Consider the following 19194-nt stretch of genomic DNA (forward strand, 5'->3'; position numbering starts at 1 on the left):
CCTGCACAAACATCATGACCAAGACGCAATTTGGGGAGGAAAGGGTTTATTCAGCTTACACTTCCACATTTCTGTTCATCACCAAAGGAAGTCAGGACTGGAACTCAAGCAAGTCATGAAGCAGGAGCTGATGCAGAGGCCATGGAGGGATGTTCCTTACTGGCTTGCTTCCCCTGCCTTGCTCAGCCTGATTTCTTATAGAACCCAGGACTAACAGCCCAGGGATGGCACCACCCACAATGGGCCTTTCCCCCCTTGATCACTAATTGAGAAAATGCTTTACAGCTGTATCTCATAGAGGCATTTCCTCAAGGGAGGCTCCTTTCTCTGTGATAACTCCAGCTTGTGTCAAGTTGACACACAAAACAAGCCAGTACAGCCATTAAGAATATATTTCTCAGCTGAGTTTCAAAAAACTATCAACATATATCATACAAGCTGGAAGAACCTAGGCTGTTTCCGGTTCAGATGCCCAGGTGTCCTGTTGACTTGGTATCTGTACCTCCAGCCTTACTGTGCTCAATTCTGTGTGTCGCTGCATCATGGTGGCTCCCTGGACAGTTCTGGTGGCCCTGATCTTCCTTCGGGAGCTCTCCGTGACCCATAACACTAGGCAGTAGCCCTTCCAGAAGCCACCTGTTTGCTGCATGTGGTGTTAATTTGCATTTTTTGTTATTCTTGGCGTCCCATGTTTTTATTTTATTCTATTTTTCTCCCCTACCCCCAACCCCCTCCAGGAACGTCTGGACTTTGCAATGAAGGAAATTATTTTTGACTTTCTCTGTGTGGGAAAACCAGCCAAAGCTTTCAGTCTCAACCCAGAGGTATGAATAACTTTCCATGGGAACAGAGCACACGTTCATAGAGCCCATACCTTTGCTCTGAAAGTGTGTGTGTGGGGGGGGGGGGGGCCCAATGTGGCAGGGCTCCGATGGGGGCGGGGCTCCAGTGGGGGCAGGGCAGGGGAACACCTCTGAAGATTTTTCTGTCTGTTCCTGCTCGTGTCCAGATTTGAGGGTCAGTTTTTCAGAGGTAAAATTTGAGGAGAGCTGATTGAGGTGGACCCAGGACCCGTGTGCTATGGGGCTTTTCTCCTTTTAAATGGAATCATTCTCACTTCAAAGACTGTGTTGAAACAGATAAGTAAATGTGGTAGTGGCGAGGTTGCTTCAACACAATGGGATTAGGGAACAGGACACAAGTGCTGTGACCATATCCCAGTTCCCTACACACAGGGAATCCTTGGCTCTGCAAATGAGTGGCAATCCAGTCTTACACTTAAAAGAAACCACCCTCAGCCAATAGAACCCCGCCAGCCCGGCTGCCTCCCTGCAGCCCTTATTCTGTGCAATGACTTCAAAGAATGCTGGGTCCAAAGCCCGGAAACCAAGTCTACCACTTGTGGTGGGGCGCCACTGCCTTTTCTAGGTGTGTGACATTTACTTCTGACTCTCAGCTATTCCATTGGTAAAATGGACAGAGTACTTTCCTGGGTTCCTTCACAGAAGAGTGGGTCTGGACTAAAGCATTGCAGGCCAAAAAGGGCATGATGGGGAGGAGGATAAAGAAAGTGAAGCAAAGGGGAAGAAAAATATCCTGTGCCAGAGAACATATCTCTGAACACGTATCTCTGTCATCTGTAATATCCTGACTCCTTCATTCCAAGGAAATTGGTCCAAAGGACCGAGGCCCAGCATAGCTTGTTAGCTGCCCCCAAACCATCCCTGCATCCCCTCCCCCTTCCCACCATACCCTGTATTGTCTGGTGGCTGATGACCTCGCAGGCCTCTGTGAGTTGTTGCTGTCACAGTCAGCAGGTCAAGAGGAGGTCAAATCCAGGGCCAGATGGAGGCCCTGAGCTGGACAGTGGCAGATTTCTCTTGCCGGCGACATTCTCAACATCTTTTTCATTTCTCAGTAGTCATAAATCTACCATTTTAATAGTTCTCAGAATTACTGGGTTACTCGGTAATACTCCAAATTATTGTTGTCCCAGTCAGGATTACTGTTGCTGTGACGGAACGTCATGACCAAAAGCAAGTTGGGGAGGAAAGGGTTTATTTGGCTTACACTCCACATCATAATCCATCACTGAGGGAAGTCAGAACCGGAGATCAAACTGCGCAGAAACCTGATGCAGGAGCTGATGCAGAGGCCATGGAGGGTGCTTTATACTGGCTCTTCATGGCTTGCTCAGCCTGCTTTCTTATAGAACCCAGGACCACCTGCCCAGGGTGGCCCCACCTACAACAGGCTAGGCCCTCCCACATCAATCACTAATTTAAAAAAATACCTACAGACCGATCCTATGAAGGCATTTTCTTAATTGACTCTCCCTCCTCTCCAGTCCCCCCGGCTTGTGTTAAGTTGACATAGAACTAGCCAGCACACTTGTCTGAAGCGAACATCTCTGATGCTGCTTCCATATGCTGAGTATAGTCACACTTACCTGTCATCTCAGTCCTTTGGAGACTGAGGCAGCAGGATGGTGAGTCTAAGCCCAGACTGGCCTGCAGAGCAAGACCCGTCCCAAACAAGCAGAGCACTCACGGTCACCACCACCTCTAACGTTTATCCTTGGGTCTGTCTGTGAACTCTTCGCCCCGTCAATGGCTTGTTGGCTGATCCATCTGTGAAGAGCAGCCGAAATTGTGGTTTAAAGGGAGAATCCAGTAGGAAAAAAAAAAAAAAAGATTTGGGTCTTTTACATCTCTTTATCTTTATTAACGTCACCTAGTGTAATTTATTCATTGGGTGTCCGCGCACACATGCTTGCATCATGGTGGAGTGTGGAGGTCAAAGGACAACTTGGGAAGTCAGTTCTCTCCTTCTACCACGTGGGGCAGGAAGCTCAAACTTAAATCACCAGGTTTGGCGGTAAGCATCTTTGCCCACTGAATCAGCTTGCCAGCTCCCTTCCATGTCTCTTCCTCTTGTAGGGGGAATAGAAGCATTTGCCTATTAGCAGCTGACAGTTAGAAGCCATCAGACTACACACAGCCAGCTTGGCTCCGGGGAAAGGCCTGAGTGGGGCAGAGAGGTAATGAAGAAAAGACAGACACAGAGGAATCCAGGATAGAAATCTGGGATCTGGGTGGTCTGGGCTCTTAATGAAGAAGCCACAACATTCTGGAAGCTCAGCATGTTTATTACAGAGCTGAACAGCGAGGCAGAGTTATAGCATACAGCTGGACAAAGGAAGCAGGGTTGTTAACTTACGGATAAACAAGGAGGTAGCCAGATCAAGGGGAGAGGTTTAGCTCTCAGTAGGAGCAGCCTCCGTAGGGGAGCAGCCTTCAGGCCATAAACGTCCAATGGGGAGAAAACTATATATAGCAGACATATTCTGTGCACACTGGCAGTACTCACACTTGGCCCACTGAGGAAGTCTTTGCCATTTCCCTCTGATCCTCACTCCAGGGGAAAAGGTTTTGCATTCCTCCATGGATCTGAGACTCTGGGGTCTTTGAAATGGCCAGCTTATGTCCGCACACACACACACACACACACACACACATTCACTATGGATATAACTTTGGGTTTCTCACTTCCCTATACAGATCCCATTCAGACACAGGCATTCAGCAGTCAGAAAACAGAAGTTAGTGTTTCCTAACAGTGATGAAAAATGCTGCTATTAGGTACAGTTTCTTAGAGATTGGCCTATCGGGGTTTGCTTATCTGTTGATTGTGTGATTCCATAGGGTCTCACACTGTTCTTGAACTTGCTATATCGCTGAGCATGACCTGTCCCAGCCTCTGAAGTAAAGAAACTATAGGCTAACGTCATCATCCCTGACTCCATAATGGTTCTTAAATAATGTTTTTGGAATAGTTTGTGTAGCAAGGCTCAGAGACCTAAAGGGTTATCCTAACACCAACTGTGTTGAGCATGAACTCAGCAGTTGGGGAGTGTCTTGATAACTGTCTTACTGAATTGGGGCCTGGAATATGTACTGCATACTTGTCCATCGTCATGAGTCGTGACATATCTGTGACATGAACTTCTAGGCCGTCAGTTTCTCTCTCTTTTGCCCTGATCTAAAAGAACATGGAATTAGAGGCCCTACTCAGTGCTAGAGGCAAGAAAGGAAGAACCCTGTGTGCTGACAGATTGGAAATGAAAGGATAAAGCTGTTTTTATCCATGAGCAAATATGGTAGAAAACTGCAAAAAAAATCCGTGCTTGGTGGGACACACTTATAATCCTGCAGCATTTGAGAGACGGAGGCAGGAGGATCAGGAGTCCGTGGTTATCCTTGATTATATAGGGAGTTCAAGGCCAACCTCAGCAACGTGAGACCCTGTAACATCGAAAACAACGTTAGCGAGAACAAAGATATCACTATTTAAAAAAGGAAAAGGAAAAGGAAAAGGAAGGGAAAGAAAAAAGACCAATTGATTTGGAGCTGATGCATGACTTTAGGAAGTTTATACGATACAAAATAAATATTTCTATAATCTAATAATGAATAATCAAATTAAACAATTTACGGTATTGATGAAAAGCAAAATACCTGTCAATAAAAAATATGCACACTACTTTTTTATTGCAAAAATTAAAAAATTTTGAAAGAAGACAAAGACCCAAGTAAGTAGAGATAAGTACTCAAAGGCCTTGCTATTGTTGAGTTTTGTTGTCCCCAAACTAACTTAAATGTTATCACCTTTTACAAAAGATTTATGTATTTATCTAATGTATATGAGTGCCCTATCTTCATGTATACTAGAAGAGAACGTTAGACCACATTACAGATGGTTGTGAGCGACCGTGTGGTTTCTGGGAATTGAACTCAGGTCCTCTGGTAGAGCAGGAGTGCTCTTAACCACTGAGCCATCTCTCCAGCTCATATGTTTTTATCTTAATAAGATTATCTTAATAAAATTATCATCTTAATAATCAGACAGAGTCCCTATAGCTTCTTTTAAACTAAAAATCAAAGAGCTATTCTTAAATTTTTATATGGAACATCAAAGTACTAAAATATCCAACATATCTTAGAAATAGGGGAATAAAGTTGGACTATAAAAAATCATATGATCACCAAATCAGTATAGAGGTGGGGGGACATAAAGAGGGTCCCACGAGGATGGAGACTCTAGAGATAGACCCACTTGAATGCTTCGTTGATTTCAACAATGAGAATTTATCCAGCACAGAGAAATCTTTGCTCTCGGGGGTACTGAACAGTTGGATACCCACCTTGTAAAATCATGATTTCCAGGTCATGACTTTTACTGTAAGCAAAGACAAGCTCAAATTGGGTCATGCAACCTAAATATAAACCCAACACTATATGTCTTCCAGAAAACAAATAACATAAAAACCTTTATGGCCCTTGAGTGGGCAAACTTTCTAGAACACAAAAATCATAAATCACAGAAGGTTAATAGATTGAATATATGCTTTAAAGTTTGCATGTTGCCAAGATATTTAAAAGAGAGTCATAGCATGGGACAAAATATTTTTGACTACCTCCAACAAAGTACTTCCTTCCAGAATATATGAAGAACTCTTATAATCAATAATAAGGAAATAAACAACACACTTTTTTTTTTTTTTTTTTTTTTGGTTTTTCGAGACAGGTGAGCAGAAGCAATAGCCTCTTTGTCAAAGAAAAGCTAGAGGCAGTCAGTAAGCCTAGGAAGAGATGGTTGGTGTCATTGGTCCCTGGAGAAATGTAAGGTAGAACGGAGTGTGGGGTGTACCAGGGTGGGGTCTGGAGATTATGATCTTTCTTCATTCCCCGAGACTGTGATTCAGAGAGCAAGTGCCGTGCTGAGCCCTCATTTGCATCTGTAGCTGATGCCCTTAGGAATGGTGTGTCTCCTCCTGGAACATGTGTTTTCATGGGTTTCAGAACATCCAGTTTTTAAAATTTATTCTCAAACTTCCTGGCCTTTATAATCAGAGATCAAGGCTGAAGAGATGGCTCAGAAGTTAAGAGTACTGACTGCTCTTCTGGAGGTCCTGAGTTCAATTCCCAGCAACCACATGGTGGCTCACAACCATCCATAATGAGATCTGATGCCCTCCTTCTGGTGTGTCTGAAGATAGCTACAGTGTACTTACATATAATAAATAAGTAAATCTTTAAAAAATAGATTAAAAAATAAAAATTATATAATCAGAGATCAATAATGAATGTTGGCAGGGCATGGTGGGGCACACCTTTTTAAATTTCTATTTATTTATTTTATATCCCAATATCAGCCCCCCTCTCCTCCCAGAACCCCCTCATGCAGACCCTCCCCCAGCCCCCCTCCTTCTCCTCCGAGAAAGGGAAGCCCTGCTATAGGTAGCTTCCCCCTTCGCCCCAGGATATCAACTCATTGCAGGACTAGACACATCCTCTCCCACTGAGGCCAGACAAGGCAGCCCAGATAGGGGAATGGGATCCACAGTAGTCAGGCAATAGATTCAAGGACAGCTCTGCTTCAGTTGTTGAGAGACCTGCATGAAGACCAAACTGTACATCTGCTGCATGTGTGTGGTGAAGGGTGGGGGACCTAGGTGTAACTCATGCTCACCCTCTGGCTAGTGGTTCAGATTCTGGGAGCCCTCGGAGGTCCAGGTTAGTTGACTCTGTTGGATTTCCTGTGGAGTCCCTGTCCTCTTCAGGTGCCTCAGACCTTCCCCCAACTCTTCCATAAAACTCCCCGAGCTCCATCTAGTGTTTGGCAAATTGATCGCTGTGAGTTGAGGCCAGCCTGACCTACATAATGAATTCCAAGACAGCCAGAGCTACACAGTGATTTATTTATCTCAAAATAAATAAGTAACACACACACATGCATCCCTTTAACAGATGTGTGCCCATTTCAAACATCCCCTCTAGGTTTGGCGAGCATCTCCCTGCCTGTTTATCCTCGAGTTAAACCCTGACGGATTCTTCTAGATGACTGAGCCTTTCCTTGCATCTCTTCCAGAGAATGAACATCGGTTTGCGGGCGTTCCTGGTGATTGCTGATAGCTTACAACAAAAGGATGGCGAGCCGCCCATGCCAGTGACGGGAGCTGTGCTTCCCTCAGGAAACACCCTGAGAGTGAAGAAGACATACTTGAGTAAGACACTCACTGAGGAGGAAGCCAAAATGATAGGTGGGTACGAACCCCTGAAAATCATTAGCAGGTCCTTACTGTAAGTGAGCTGCATTCAAAAAAATGAAAGAGAGAGAGACAGAGACAGAGAAAGAGAAAGAGAGAAATGAGCAAGTCTCTGGTGAGACATTCCTGCACAGCTATTGACTGATTCCCAGTGGGTTCCAATCTTAGAGCCCTTCAAACTCTTTAGCACTTCCAGGTAAATATTTTGCCATTTAGATGTTGGCCTTCATCTGGGTCCAGGTAAACATCTAATATTCATTATTGGTTATCTACATTGTACAGTAAGTTTCCACAGTATCTGTGTATTTTGGCAAACAATCTTATTTATAATTTTTCATTAATTCATATTTCAAAGAAAATTCCTTCCCTTCTTTTGTAAGCATGCCAAGTCCCACAAACACTGCAGGAGAATTTTTCTCTTTCTGATATATCTTCCTGAGTCCAAAGAGGTGATTCTTTTTAATGCTTGTTTGTTCAAACAAACATTAAGTACTCAGATTGAGAAACTATTATAAACAGTCCCTAAATTCCAGAGATATGAGAGAACACATGCAGAACTCTTCACTTTAACATTGGTCTCCTTAGGCTCAGGAGTTCAAGACTTTTCATGTGTAAGGCATGACTCTTGGCACTCGTTTTGCTACAATATGATATGTACCAATTCTTGTTTGATTTGTGTGTGTATGTGTGAGTATGTGTGTGAATGTGTGTGAGAGTATGTGTATGTGTGTGTATGTGAGTGTGTGTGTGTGTATGTGTGAGTGTGTGTGTGTGTGTGAGTGAGTATGTGTGTGTTGCTGTCTTCTAACTGTAAGGATATTTATAGCACATGCAATGGTAGCAGTACATTTCCAGCATTTTACAGTTTATAAGTGAAGTCAGTAGTTTATTTTGCTAAGACTCTGCACACACATTTCAGTGTACACTCTACAGCTATTAAACAGCCCTAAATAAGAATTATTATTTATAATATAATTGCTAATGCTGGTAGGTTTTCTTGTTCTTCAGAAACATAATATTTCTACAGCAAAATTAATTACTTAACTTTCATGAAGTCTTTCTCATTGGGATTTTAGAAATAGGGAGCAGGAGAGTTGCCTCGGTGGTTAACAGCATTGATTGCTCTCACAGAGGACCCCGAGTACTTTCCCAGCACCCACAATGGCAGCTCACAACTATCTGTAAATATAGTCCATAGGACACAACACCCTCTTCTGGCCTCTGAGGGTATTGCACACCTGTGGTGCACCATACATGTGTGCACACAAAGCACTCACATACATAAAATAAAAACCAATCAAGGGCTGGAGAGATGGCTCAGTGGTTAAGACTGCTCTTCCGAAGGTCCTGAGTTCAAATCCCAGCAGCCACAGGTGGCTCACAACCATCTGTAATGAGATCCAACGCCCTCTTCTGGTGTGTCTGAAGATAGTTGCAGCGTACTTGGATATAATAGTAAATAAATCTTTAAAAACCAAACAAACCAACCAATCAAACCATTTCAAAAGTATTACAGCTCTTCTTAAGTAAGTCCCAATGATTATTTGGCAAACATCTCCAAAGTGTGGGGTGGTGCACTAGGAGACAGGCAAACAGAGACGGAACTACCCTCAGCTCTGCACTCAGGGAAATCCCAGGCACAGACGCAGAGGAATACTGTAGACCCTGTGTAAACCAGGTTATGACTCTTTGACGTATTTAGTTGACCATATGGCTAACACATATTTTCCAGGAATGTCCTTATATTACTCTCAAGTCCGGAAGGCCGTAGGCAATATCTTAAGACACCTTGATAAAGAAGTGGGGCGGTGCATGATGCTGACCAACGTCCAGATGCTAAACAAAGAGCCGGAAGATATGATCACGTGAGTGCGGCCAAGAAGGCAGGATGTGCTGGAGGGGGTCAAGCCAGAGTCTCAGAGGGTGGTTAAACAGATGTGTTGATGAGATTTGACTTCCACTTTTTTTTTTTTTTTAGTTTTTCATGACAAGGTTTCTCTTTGTATCCTGACCTTTCAGGAACATGCTTTGTAGACCAGGCTAGCCTCAAACTCACAGAGATCCACCTGTCTCTGCCTCCTGAATGCTGGAATTAGACGTGTATGCCACTATTTGACTTTTTAAAACTAGAATAATTCATTTTATTTTGTGTGTGAATTGTATGTATATGTATGTATATGTGTGTACCACATGCACAGTTGTCCCTGTAAATATTAGAAGGTGAAATTAGATCCCCTGGAACTAGGGTTATGGTTGTGAGCCTCCCTGGGGATGCTGGGAATCGAACCTGGGTCCTCTGTAAGAGCACACCCCGCTGTAAACATCTGTGCCACCTCTCCAGCCCCTGCATCTAGACTTTTAAAAGTCCATTGACATTAGTGAAGCTCTGAGGAGATAAACATTTGCTAATGCTAGGGGCCAGCACCAGGCTGTACTTAGAAGGCCTGTGCCTAGATACATCTAATACATAAACACATAAGTCTAAATGGTTTCTCATAATCTTTTGACTTGCTTAAACTTTGTCTTCAAACTCTAGGGGCGAGAGAAAGCCCAAGATAGATCTCTTCAGGACCTGTGTTGCCGCGATTCCTCGCCTGTTGCCTGATGGGATGTCCAAACTCGAACTTATTGACTTGCTAGCCAGGTGGGTGGGAACAATCTCAAATGTTACTCCATCAAAATCGGTTTTAATCTTTAGGAAAACCAGAATAATATGATTATTTTCTACTGACAGAGATTTACTTCATAAGGTGTTATTCTAAGTCTTATGTGTGAACTGGCAAAAGGAACTTTGGTTTTTGGTTTTTTAGTTGTGGGCCTTGAGCCTAGGAACCCCCATGTGCTAGGCAGGTAAGCTCTCTGCCACAGAGATTTATTGCCAGCCTTCTGTTTACTCATTTTGAGACAAGGTCTCACTAAGTCCCCAGCTGATCTCAAAGTATGACCCGCCTGCCTCAGCTTTTCGAGTAACTGGGATTACAGGCCCTTCCATCTTCAAGGGTTTAAAATCCAGTTTACAATAGTTACAAAAGAAACAGGCAGTGGTGGCACTCACCTTTAATCCCAAAGGCAGACAGAACTCTGTGAGCTCAAGGCTAGCCTGGTCTACAGAATGGGTTCCACGTGCATGGTTATGCCAGGGCTATACAGAGATACCCTGTCTCAAAAAAAAAAAAAAAAGAAAAGAAAACAAACAAAAGCACAACAAAACTCCCTGCAAAATAAATATACAGAAGTCCACGAGGTTCCTAGCAACCCCAGGATGCATCGGCACAGCTGACCAGCTTTATGCTTGAGTTCAGTGGATGGAGGGGTCAGCTGTGGACCATGGAAACCAGCAAATAAATGGTACATTTGGAGAGGCCCTTGGAAAGGAAGGATCAAGTTCAGAAAGGTAAAGAGAAGTGCATGGCCTAGCTATGAGAGGTCATGACCCTCGGTTTGAGGTCCCTAAACTCTCTAATAAGGACAAAAGAGACAGCAATCTTAAATCTATCCATAGTACTCCTGAGAGCTACCAACAAAATCCCATTTATCATTTTCCCATCACCCGCATGACTGCACAGCCCAACTGTAACCTCCGAGGGAAAGTCTCTTCTTGTAGTTTAGATACTTCCTCATCTCCTGTAATCTGAAACTCCAACCAACGACAACACCTCTTTCAGTAACACTCAGAAGAGAAACCCCAGAAGGCAAAATCATCAGATGGGAGGCATAAGGAATGGGAGGGAGAGGGAACTGAGAACAAAGAGTTAACAAAGCCAACAAAGAGGGGACTTAGACACTCACCCAGAGAGAGAAAGGATTTTAGCTTCAGGCCATGCCATTAATGAGCCACTTTAGGGGCTAGTGAGATGGCCTCAGGGGGTATAAAGGTGCCTGACAACCTAAATTCAATCCTCGGATCTACATGGTAGAAGAAGAGAACTGACTCCTGACCTCTAACCTCTGACCTCAGCATACACACCATATAGTATTAGTATCCACCCAAACACACATGCATGCACACACAATAAACGTAATTTTAAATAGTATTTTATTTAGCTTGGAGAGTTAAGCTCTGTGGTTGAGAGTACTGACCAGAGTACTATTTTATAGAGGACTTCAGTTCAGTTCCCAGCACCCACATGGTGGCTCACCGACGTCTGTAACTCCAATTCCAGGGGATCTGATAACCCTTATCTGAACACCCCAGGCACTCACACATGGCACATGATCATGCATGTAGGCAAAACATACATACATATACAATCATGTGGATGCTCAGAATCAAACTCAGATTCTCTGGGAAAAAAATTAATACTCATATCCACTGAGATGTTTCATCCCCCAAAAATGTAAGTTTTAATCTGATGACAATGGCACAAAAAGAACGCCCAGAGAAGAGAGAAAGATATTAGTGCCTAACCCCCTAGGGATACCTGAAGCCTGAGGAGGCTCTGTCCGATGGCAGCAAGCTTCAGTTTATTTATTTAGCTTCCGATGGGACAAGGCCCACAGGCTAGCGAGGGGATCAGCCTAGGCTATGGGCCATGCATCTTTTTCTTAGCTATCTACTGCATGACAGCCAGAGGGGAATCAACAGATGGTCTCAAACGAGCAGCCTGCTACAGAGAGCACACTCTCTGGCCTTTGAACAGTGACATTTATTGCCTAAAACCATCCTGACCCTCTTCCCACAGATCAGGCATGGGATGGTTCTGACTGTGAAGGCTGCTGACAATCTGTCACCTTCAGAACCATGCTTCTCAGTCTTGGTGTCATCTGAGCAAGCCTTCCCTCCTCACTTGTTACTTGTTAGCCTTCGTCATGTTAGCCATTACCTACCTGCTGCTCTCACAGTCAACCTTCAGTCCATGGATCCTTCCCTCTAGTCCATGATCAGAGCACACTTAAGGAAGGACACGGGCTAGGGACAGAACACAGCCTGAAGAGTTTGCCTCAGCAACTTGAGGCTCCGGGTTTAATCCCCAGCCCCTCCAAAACTGTATAAGTTTTAGACAATGTGAGGCAGAGTGGGGGTGGGGAGGGGTAATGGACCTGAATTGAGGTGAGTGTCCAATTCCAAGGAGACCCACGAAGGAACAAAGGGCAAATAACAGAACACACTGATCTACAGGAGAAGCCGGTGTGGAAGGAAGGAAGAGTTTGGGATCCCTTGAGGGTCAGCCACTCAAACACTCTCCTGGGACGAGAGCAGAGGCTGAGAATAAGGGGAAATCTCTGGGCAAATTCCAGAATGGCCCTGAAATACAAAGGAGGTACTGTTGCTGTGGGCAGCAGTAGACAGGCTGACAACGAGAAGCAGGGCATGGGGAGATGAGGATGTGACCGTGACCACCAGAGGATACAGTGCTGCTGCCTGAGAGACAGGAAGCGGTATGGGAAAGATGGCAGAATTTTCTAGAAAGTTTGACCTTGGTATCTCGGCTTGCTATTTTACTGCCTTTGTGATCTAGACAAATTATTTAAACCCCCAGCATACCTTTCCTCCCTTGGTAAAAATTTGGCAATCTTGGAAGGGTGCCACCTATCTCTGAGGACCAAATAGCACTGTGGCATCTACACCCTGGTTAGTCAGAGGAAGGTCCGTGGGAAAGAGGCAGTTATCAGTGTAGGGTGGGAGGGACGTTGGCTTTACTCTGAGATCTAGCCACTGATTGCCTACACCAAAGCTCTTGAAATGCCAGACTTTGTAGATAACGGGGAGCATTCTGGGAGAGTGTCTAATGCTGCTTTGCTGTGGGTCTGCATAGAAGGCTTTTAACCTCTGAAACCACCTTGACAGCCTAATCCGAGGATGCTGGAGTCTGCAGGCCTTGGTGCCAGACATGCAGGGAGGGAATCGTTAGACATACTTGGAATGTCTGAGCTATTTATAGCATCCTGTTTATTATTGTGTACATTCTTACAAAGCCCAAAGCCGGGAGCACTTTTTGAGAAGGGAAAAGAACAAATAAATATTCTTGAAAGCTCAAGAAAAATGGCCAGGCTTTATCGGAAGCTCATGAAAAATGCTATTTTATAAACTTCAAAGGGGAGTCAGAGGGTGTCTCAGAGGGAGGTAAGGAGCCTGCGACCTGTATGCTGGGTCCTTTGGGTCCTGAGAAAATGAGCCTCTTCGGATGCCCCACCCCCCAGAGGGTCAGGACATGAAGGTAGGGAGCCACGTACATGAAATGTGGCATTGAGTTTCCAATAGGAAATGCATCACCCCGCACCCCAAAGTCCAGTGAAGAGGTGGTAAGCTGACTCAATGCAGTATCCACAGCCTGGCCAGAGGAGGGAGATACACACTTCACAGTTACTTCATAGTGCATTTTACCAGAAAACTTGGGTTCTTCATAATTTGAAAAGCAAGACCAGTGTTGCTTCAGGCTCCCATTCCTTACTGGCTGAGACCTCAGTAAGGGTTTCAAGGACATGTCTCCACATAGCTGCTGCCGGCCTGCCACACCAACACTTCTGGTATTAGCTAAATACATCAGACACACAAACTGCAGACAGATAGTGGAGTGTGGAAGGAGGCTGGCCAGCTACTATATGTGTGCTTTGATATGTATTGTTCAGCCAATTGCTAATGGCGGAGTCTGAGAGGGCTTACTTACCCAGCGGGCTTCCTGGGGGCTGTGGAGATAGATTGCCTTAGCATCGTGGTCAATCCCTAAGCAGTTCTGCATTCATGTCTGAGTGCTGGAGCCTGCCTGGTTTGCCTTGTGGGTACCGAAAAGGACCCTCCACGGGCAAGGCATATCCTTTCTTCCACCTAGAAGAAAATGTAACCAAGTCAGCGATCTCGTGCCTTTCTTTTCCCAGGCTCTCTATTCATATGGATGACGAACTGCGCCACATTGCACAGAACTCTCTTCAGGGACTGCTGGTTGACTTCTCTGACTGGAGGGAAGACGTCCTGTTCGGCTTCACGAACTTCCTGCTCCGGGAAGTAAATGACATGCATCACACCCTCCTGGACTCCTCCCTAAAGTTGCTTCTGCAGTTGCTCACCCAGTGGAAACTGGTCATACAGACACAGGGAAGAGCCTACGAACAAGCCAACAAGATCAGAAACTCAGAGGTGATTATGTGCACCTTTTTATGTAATACACACACACACATACACTCATGTACACACAAACATACACACGTAAACATATACACACATACACATATATAAACACACACACATATATATACACACATACATACACAGATATACAAATGCATACAAACACACACAAATGTATACACACATATACACATACACATAAACACATATATACATAAACACATACACACAAACATACACACATACATAAACACACACACATATACACAATATACACAAACACATATATACACATACACACACATATATATACACACATATACCCACATACTCACACACAAACACATACACATATTCACACAAACACACACACAAATACATGCATACACACACACACACATATATACATATACACACACATACACATAAACACATATATACATAAACACATACACACATAAACACACACATATATACACATACATACACAAACATACATATACACAATATACACAAACACATATATACACATACACACACACATATATATATATACACACATATACCCACATACTCACAAACACATACACATATTCACACAAATACACACAAACATACACACAAATACATGCATATACACATGCACATATATATATATATATATATATATATATATATATATATATATACATATACACACACATACACAAACACACACACACACACACATATCGAGGCAGCCTAGGGAACCTTTAGAGTTTTTCCTTCCCGATGCCTCGGGCCTACCTGTGATGCTGATCCTTAGTTCTTCCACCAGCCATGTTGTGACCAAGAAACACTAGATGCAGTATTCCATAAGGTTGGACTTGTTAACTCCAAGAAGGCCATGTAAGGGGTGGAAATTGTGTCATGGAGACAGACGGGGAGAGATCCAGCAGTTAGCTATCCACCGGAGTATTTTTTCCAAGTTAACATTTATTGCTTCACACTGTATCTGCACAGATGACAATGCAGTCTTCGAGTTTCTTGGTCACTAGTGAATGGTAAAATGATTGCTAGCAGTCTGAAGCGTGCATGGAAGGGGACCAGGGTCTCAGAGACACATGGTGAGCTGGCAGTGGCCATGCGGACCTCTGGTTCCGGAGGGACAGTATCATCGGAGGCTCAGAGACCTGCGGAGACTCTGGGCAGCACAGCAGCACCCAGTGAAAAGTGAGGGTGTTGTTCAGGTTCCTGTGTGCTACATGAACAAAAGACCAACTGACTGAAAAAAGGAAGCCCAAATGCTTTGAAGAAGGGAACGGAGGTGGCACCTGCCTAGCCTCTCAGTTGCCTTTGCTTGAGGGTCATGTGATTGTGGTTTGGAAACTTCCAGAACCCATCATGTATGTAAACATGCAAAACTTAGAATAGATTCTACCTGAGAAAATGTAAGTTAGTGTTGGCTTATCCTTATAATCCCAGCACTTGGAGGCAGGGGGAGGAAGATCAGGAATTCTAGGTTAGTCTGAGCTGCATAGTGAGACCCTGCCCCCAAAAACATATAGAAAGAGGGGCTGGCTGAGGGCTAGCTCAGCAGTTGAGTGTGCCAGCCACTCTCCCAAAGGTTCCCCGATCAGGTAGCTCACTCTTTCTCTAACTCCAGTTCCACAGGCACTGATGCCTTCTTCTGGCCTCTTGCTCCACTCATGCGCACACATGCAGAGGCAGGTGCAAGCCAGTTACTAAAAACTAATAGAAGCCTTTTTAAAGTTGTTTTTAAAAAATACAAATTAACAACAGTGACCTCTCCTGGCCTTAAAAAACAAAAACTAAATTCTCTTGGGAAAAAAACTCCAGCTTTGTGCTTGAGCTGGCACAGGAGGGTAGAGAACTTGCCTAACATATAGGATGCCCTAGGTTCAATATTCTCAGTACACATTGATAGGTTATTTCTCTCCTGGTGGAATGAGCCAATTCAAGCCAGATTAGAGTATATTAAATGCAGATTTGTTAAGAAGCTGCTCTCGGGCGAGTCCACTGGCCCCAAGGACCAAGGCCAGGGAAGTCACCATGGGGAGGTGGGGGAGAGGGAAGAGAAAAAGAAAAAGGGTGTACTCACAGAGAAAGGAGGAGAGAGAAGGGGAGAAAGGAAAAGGCAAAAATGTCTGAATTACATGTAGGGAAAAACCTCTGGGGGAAGGGCAGCCCAGCCCCTGGGCCAGAAGGTTCAGGGCTGGAGGTGGGGTATGCCAGGTAGGGACTGGGGAATGCTGGGAGGACCTGAAGGCCAGGTCTGCTTTGATATGTAAAATATGCACCTCAGTCCCTTTTCCCAGAGTCTGAATCCAAACACACATATATACCAGTACCACCAAATATATGTGAATGTACATACATTCATAGTACATACATACATACATACATACACTAGTATCCATTAGAAAGTAAAAATTTTGAAAAATCTAACTTAATAGTGTCTTTTGTCTGTAGAAACTTCAGTGAAAATAAATTAAACCACTTTGATCTCAGCTGTTGCATAATCCCAAATGGTGTGGACGGAGAGGCAAGATCCATCTCCTCTCTAAGAACAGCCCTTAAACAGTCATTTCCTATCAGAGGTAACAGACGGCTGGCTTTATCACAAAGCACCCATTGATCGATCCGAAAGGCAAAGAGGGAATCCGGAGATCTCATGAATAATAATCATTTCACACACTCTGTTCTCTAAGCTGTTTCAATTTAATTTTATGAAACTAAATGTGCAGAAAGCCTGTATTTCTCCCTTGTTATCTTGCTGACCCTGGAATGTTCTTCTTGCATGACAGCTCATTCCCAACGGCTCCAGCCACCGGATGCAGTCAGAACGAGGCCCGCACTGCAGTGTCCTCCATGCTGTGGAAGGCTTCGCTCTCGTCTTGCTCTGCAGCTTCCAGGTGGCCACACGCAAGCTGTCGGTGCTGATACTCAAGGAGATCCGAGCTCTCTTCCTGGCCCTGGGTCAGCCTGAGGTACGGGGTGTTCTCCAGGAGTCTCCCTTCAACAGCTATGGATCAAATACTAGAAATAACACAGCACTATTGGGGGTACCTAATATGTGTAGGGCAAGGACTTTGTTGTTGATACATTGTTGGGTTTTTAATTAGATAGTGGCTATTGTTTCATTTGGTTTGTTTATCTGTTTTTGCTTTATTTTGTTTTGAGGACAGGGTCTGGAGCCTGTAGACCCAGCAGGCCTTGAACTCACAGAGTTCTGTCTGGCTCAGCTTCCTAAATTCTGGGATTAAAGACATGCATCCCCAGGCTATAACAGAATTCTTTTTAAAATCTTAAGTAAACCACCTTTTAAGATTGCATTTCTTGTTATTTTCTGTGCACAGTATTTTCCACCCAAGCACGTGTACCATGTACATTCAGGGTCCTTGCAAGCCAGAAGTAGTAGTTAAATCTGCTGGCACTGGAGTTGCAGGCAGTCGTGAGCTGCGGTGTGGGTGCTGGGAACTGATCTTTGGGTCCTTTCTGCTGCTTCTTTTTTTTTTTTTAACTTTATTTCCAAATTTCATACTGTATTTCCATACAACACTCTCTTGGCTCCGATCCATACCCCACCAATTTCACTATCTCCTCTTTTTAAACACACACACACACACACACACACACACATATATATATATATACACACACACATAAACATACATATGATACACACACACATATAATATATATAGTGTGAAAGTCCAGCCTGCTGAGTCCATTTAGTATTGCTAATATGCACGTGCTTAGGGCTGACCGCTTAGGATCAGATAACCTATGGGAGATTTGTGTATAGAGAAGACTAATTATCTTTCTCAACAGCCATTAACTGCCTGTAGCTCTCTCCACCAGGGGTAGGGCCTTGTGGGACTCCCCCAGCCACACTGGACTGTCAGCTGGTATTGCCACTGTGTAACCATATTGTTGAGATTTATCGGCACAGTGGCATCTTTAATCTAGTAGAGGCAAATCCTATATTCTGACAGTGACAGAAGAGACCACTTCTGAGTTCCTAAATGACCGCACTTTACCAAGAATTTTAAGATTAATTTGATTGTGGGTCATTCCTCTCAGCATCTGACATACATCTAATTAAGAAGCTGCTACGTGTAGAGAATAAACTAGAAAACGTAATACATCCTCTTTAAAACATCACGACGCCAAAACAAACACCTTGGTTTCGATGGTGGCAGAAGAAAATGTGGCCTCCCAAGATAAGAGGCAAGGCTGCGCTGCACACTGGAAGCATGGGGCACGGGGCTTGTCTACTGTGTGTTTTCTTTGGACTAAAATTCAATCACAGGCCACGTTGTCAGTTATCCCGGTGAGCCAGTGACCGCAAATAAGCTCATTTTAGTGTCCCAGCGAGGTTTGTTCCTGCAGGCAGGGCTCCTGCCCCTTAAGCTTATCCCAGAGGTGTGAGCATCTCTGAGACTAATATACAGTGCTGGCATTTAGATTCTGGAGTGCGAGCAAGTATATGAAACTGGAGCTTTAATTATCTTACGCTGGAAATCAAAAGTCTGTCTATCCTCGGGACCAAAGGGTTGTTTTAGTCCCTGCCTTCTCTTTCCTGTCTCTGTGAGAAAACTGTTATCACCGTCTGGCAGGCTGCTCTGCTTCGTGTCCTGGGATGAAGGTTGTGGGGACGGTGGGAAGGACACGTTTCCCATGGGGTGTAACTGGCTCCTCCTTTGTACAGGACGACGACAGGCCAATGATTGATGTCATGGATCAGCTGAGTTCTTCCATTCTTGAAAGCTTCATTCATGTGGCAGTTTCAGATTCGGTAAGCAGACGTGTGGTCCCCAACGCTATCTGATGTCAGTTATAAGTCCTGAGCCTCTCTCTTAAAACAGAGCCAAATAAAAACCCTCTGTGTCAAGCCTCTCAGGGCAGATTAATAACCTGAGGCCCAGATACCTAGGAAAGAAAGATTAGCTTTTCAAAAAATAGCACAGGACAGGTCTGAAAAAAAAAATCCATATAAAATTTGAACTTTAGAAAT

At 44.2% G+C, this 19194-nt stretch overlaps 1 protein-coding gene across 6 annotated transcripts in view; it reads left to right on the plus strand.

The window, feature by feature from the left end:
* Fry (FRY microtubule binding protein) overlaps window positions 1-19194 on the plus strand; it is a 382592-nt gene that overhangs the window by 257897 nt on the left and 105501 nt on the right. For all 6 annotated transcript variants that reach the window (XM_085837475.1, XM_085837469.1, XM_085837470.1 and 3 more), the window contains 7 exons: window positions 738-824; window positions 6931-7102; window positions 8841-8973; window positions 9645-9752; window positions 13925-14183; window positions 16982-17164; window positions 18889-18975. In XM_085837475.1, coding sequence (XP_085693601.1) covers window positions 738-824; window positions 6931-7102; window positions 8841-8973; window positions 9645-9752; window positions 13925-14183; window positions 16982-17164; window positions 18889-18975 — 1029 coding nt within the window. The remainder of the gene's footprint in view (window positions 1-737; window positions 825-6930; window positions 7103-8840; window positions 8974-9644; window positions 9753-13924; window positions 14184-16981; window positions 17165-18888; window positions 18976-19194) is intronic.

The sequence above is a fragment of the Mus caroli genome, unplaced genomic scaffold (assembly GCF_978045245.1).
Source record: "Mus caroli unplaced genomic scaffold, Mus_caroli_1 scaffold_4, whole genome shotgun sequence".
Lineage (NCBI taxonomy): Eukaryota > Metazoa > Chordata > Mammalia > Rodentia > Muridae > Mus > Mus caroli.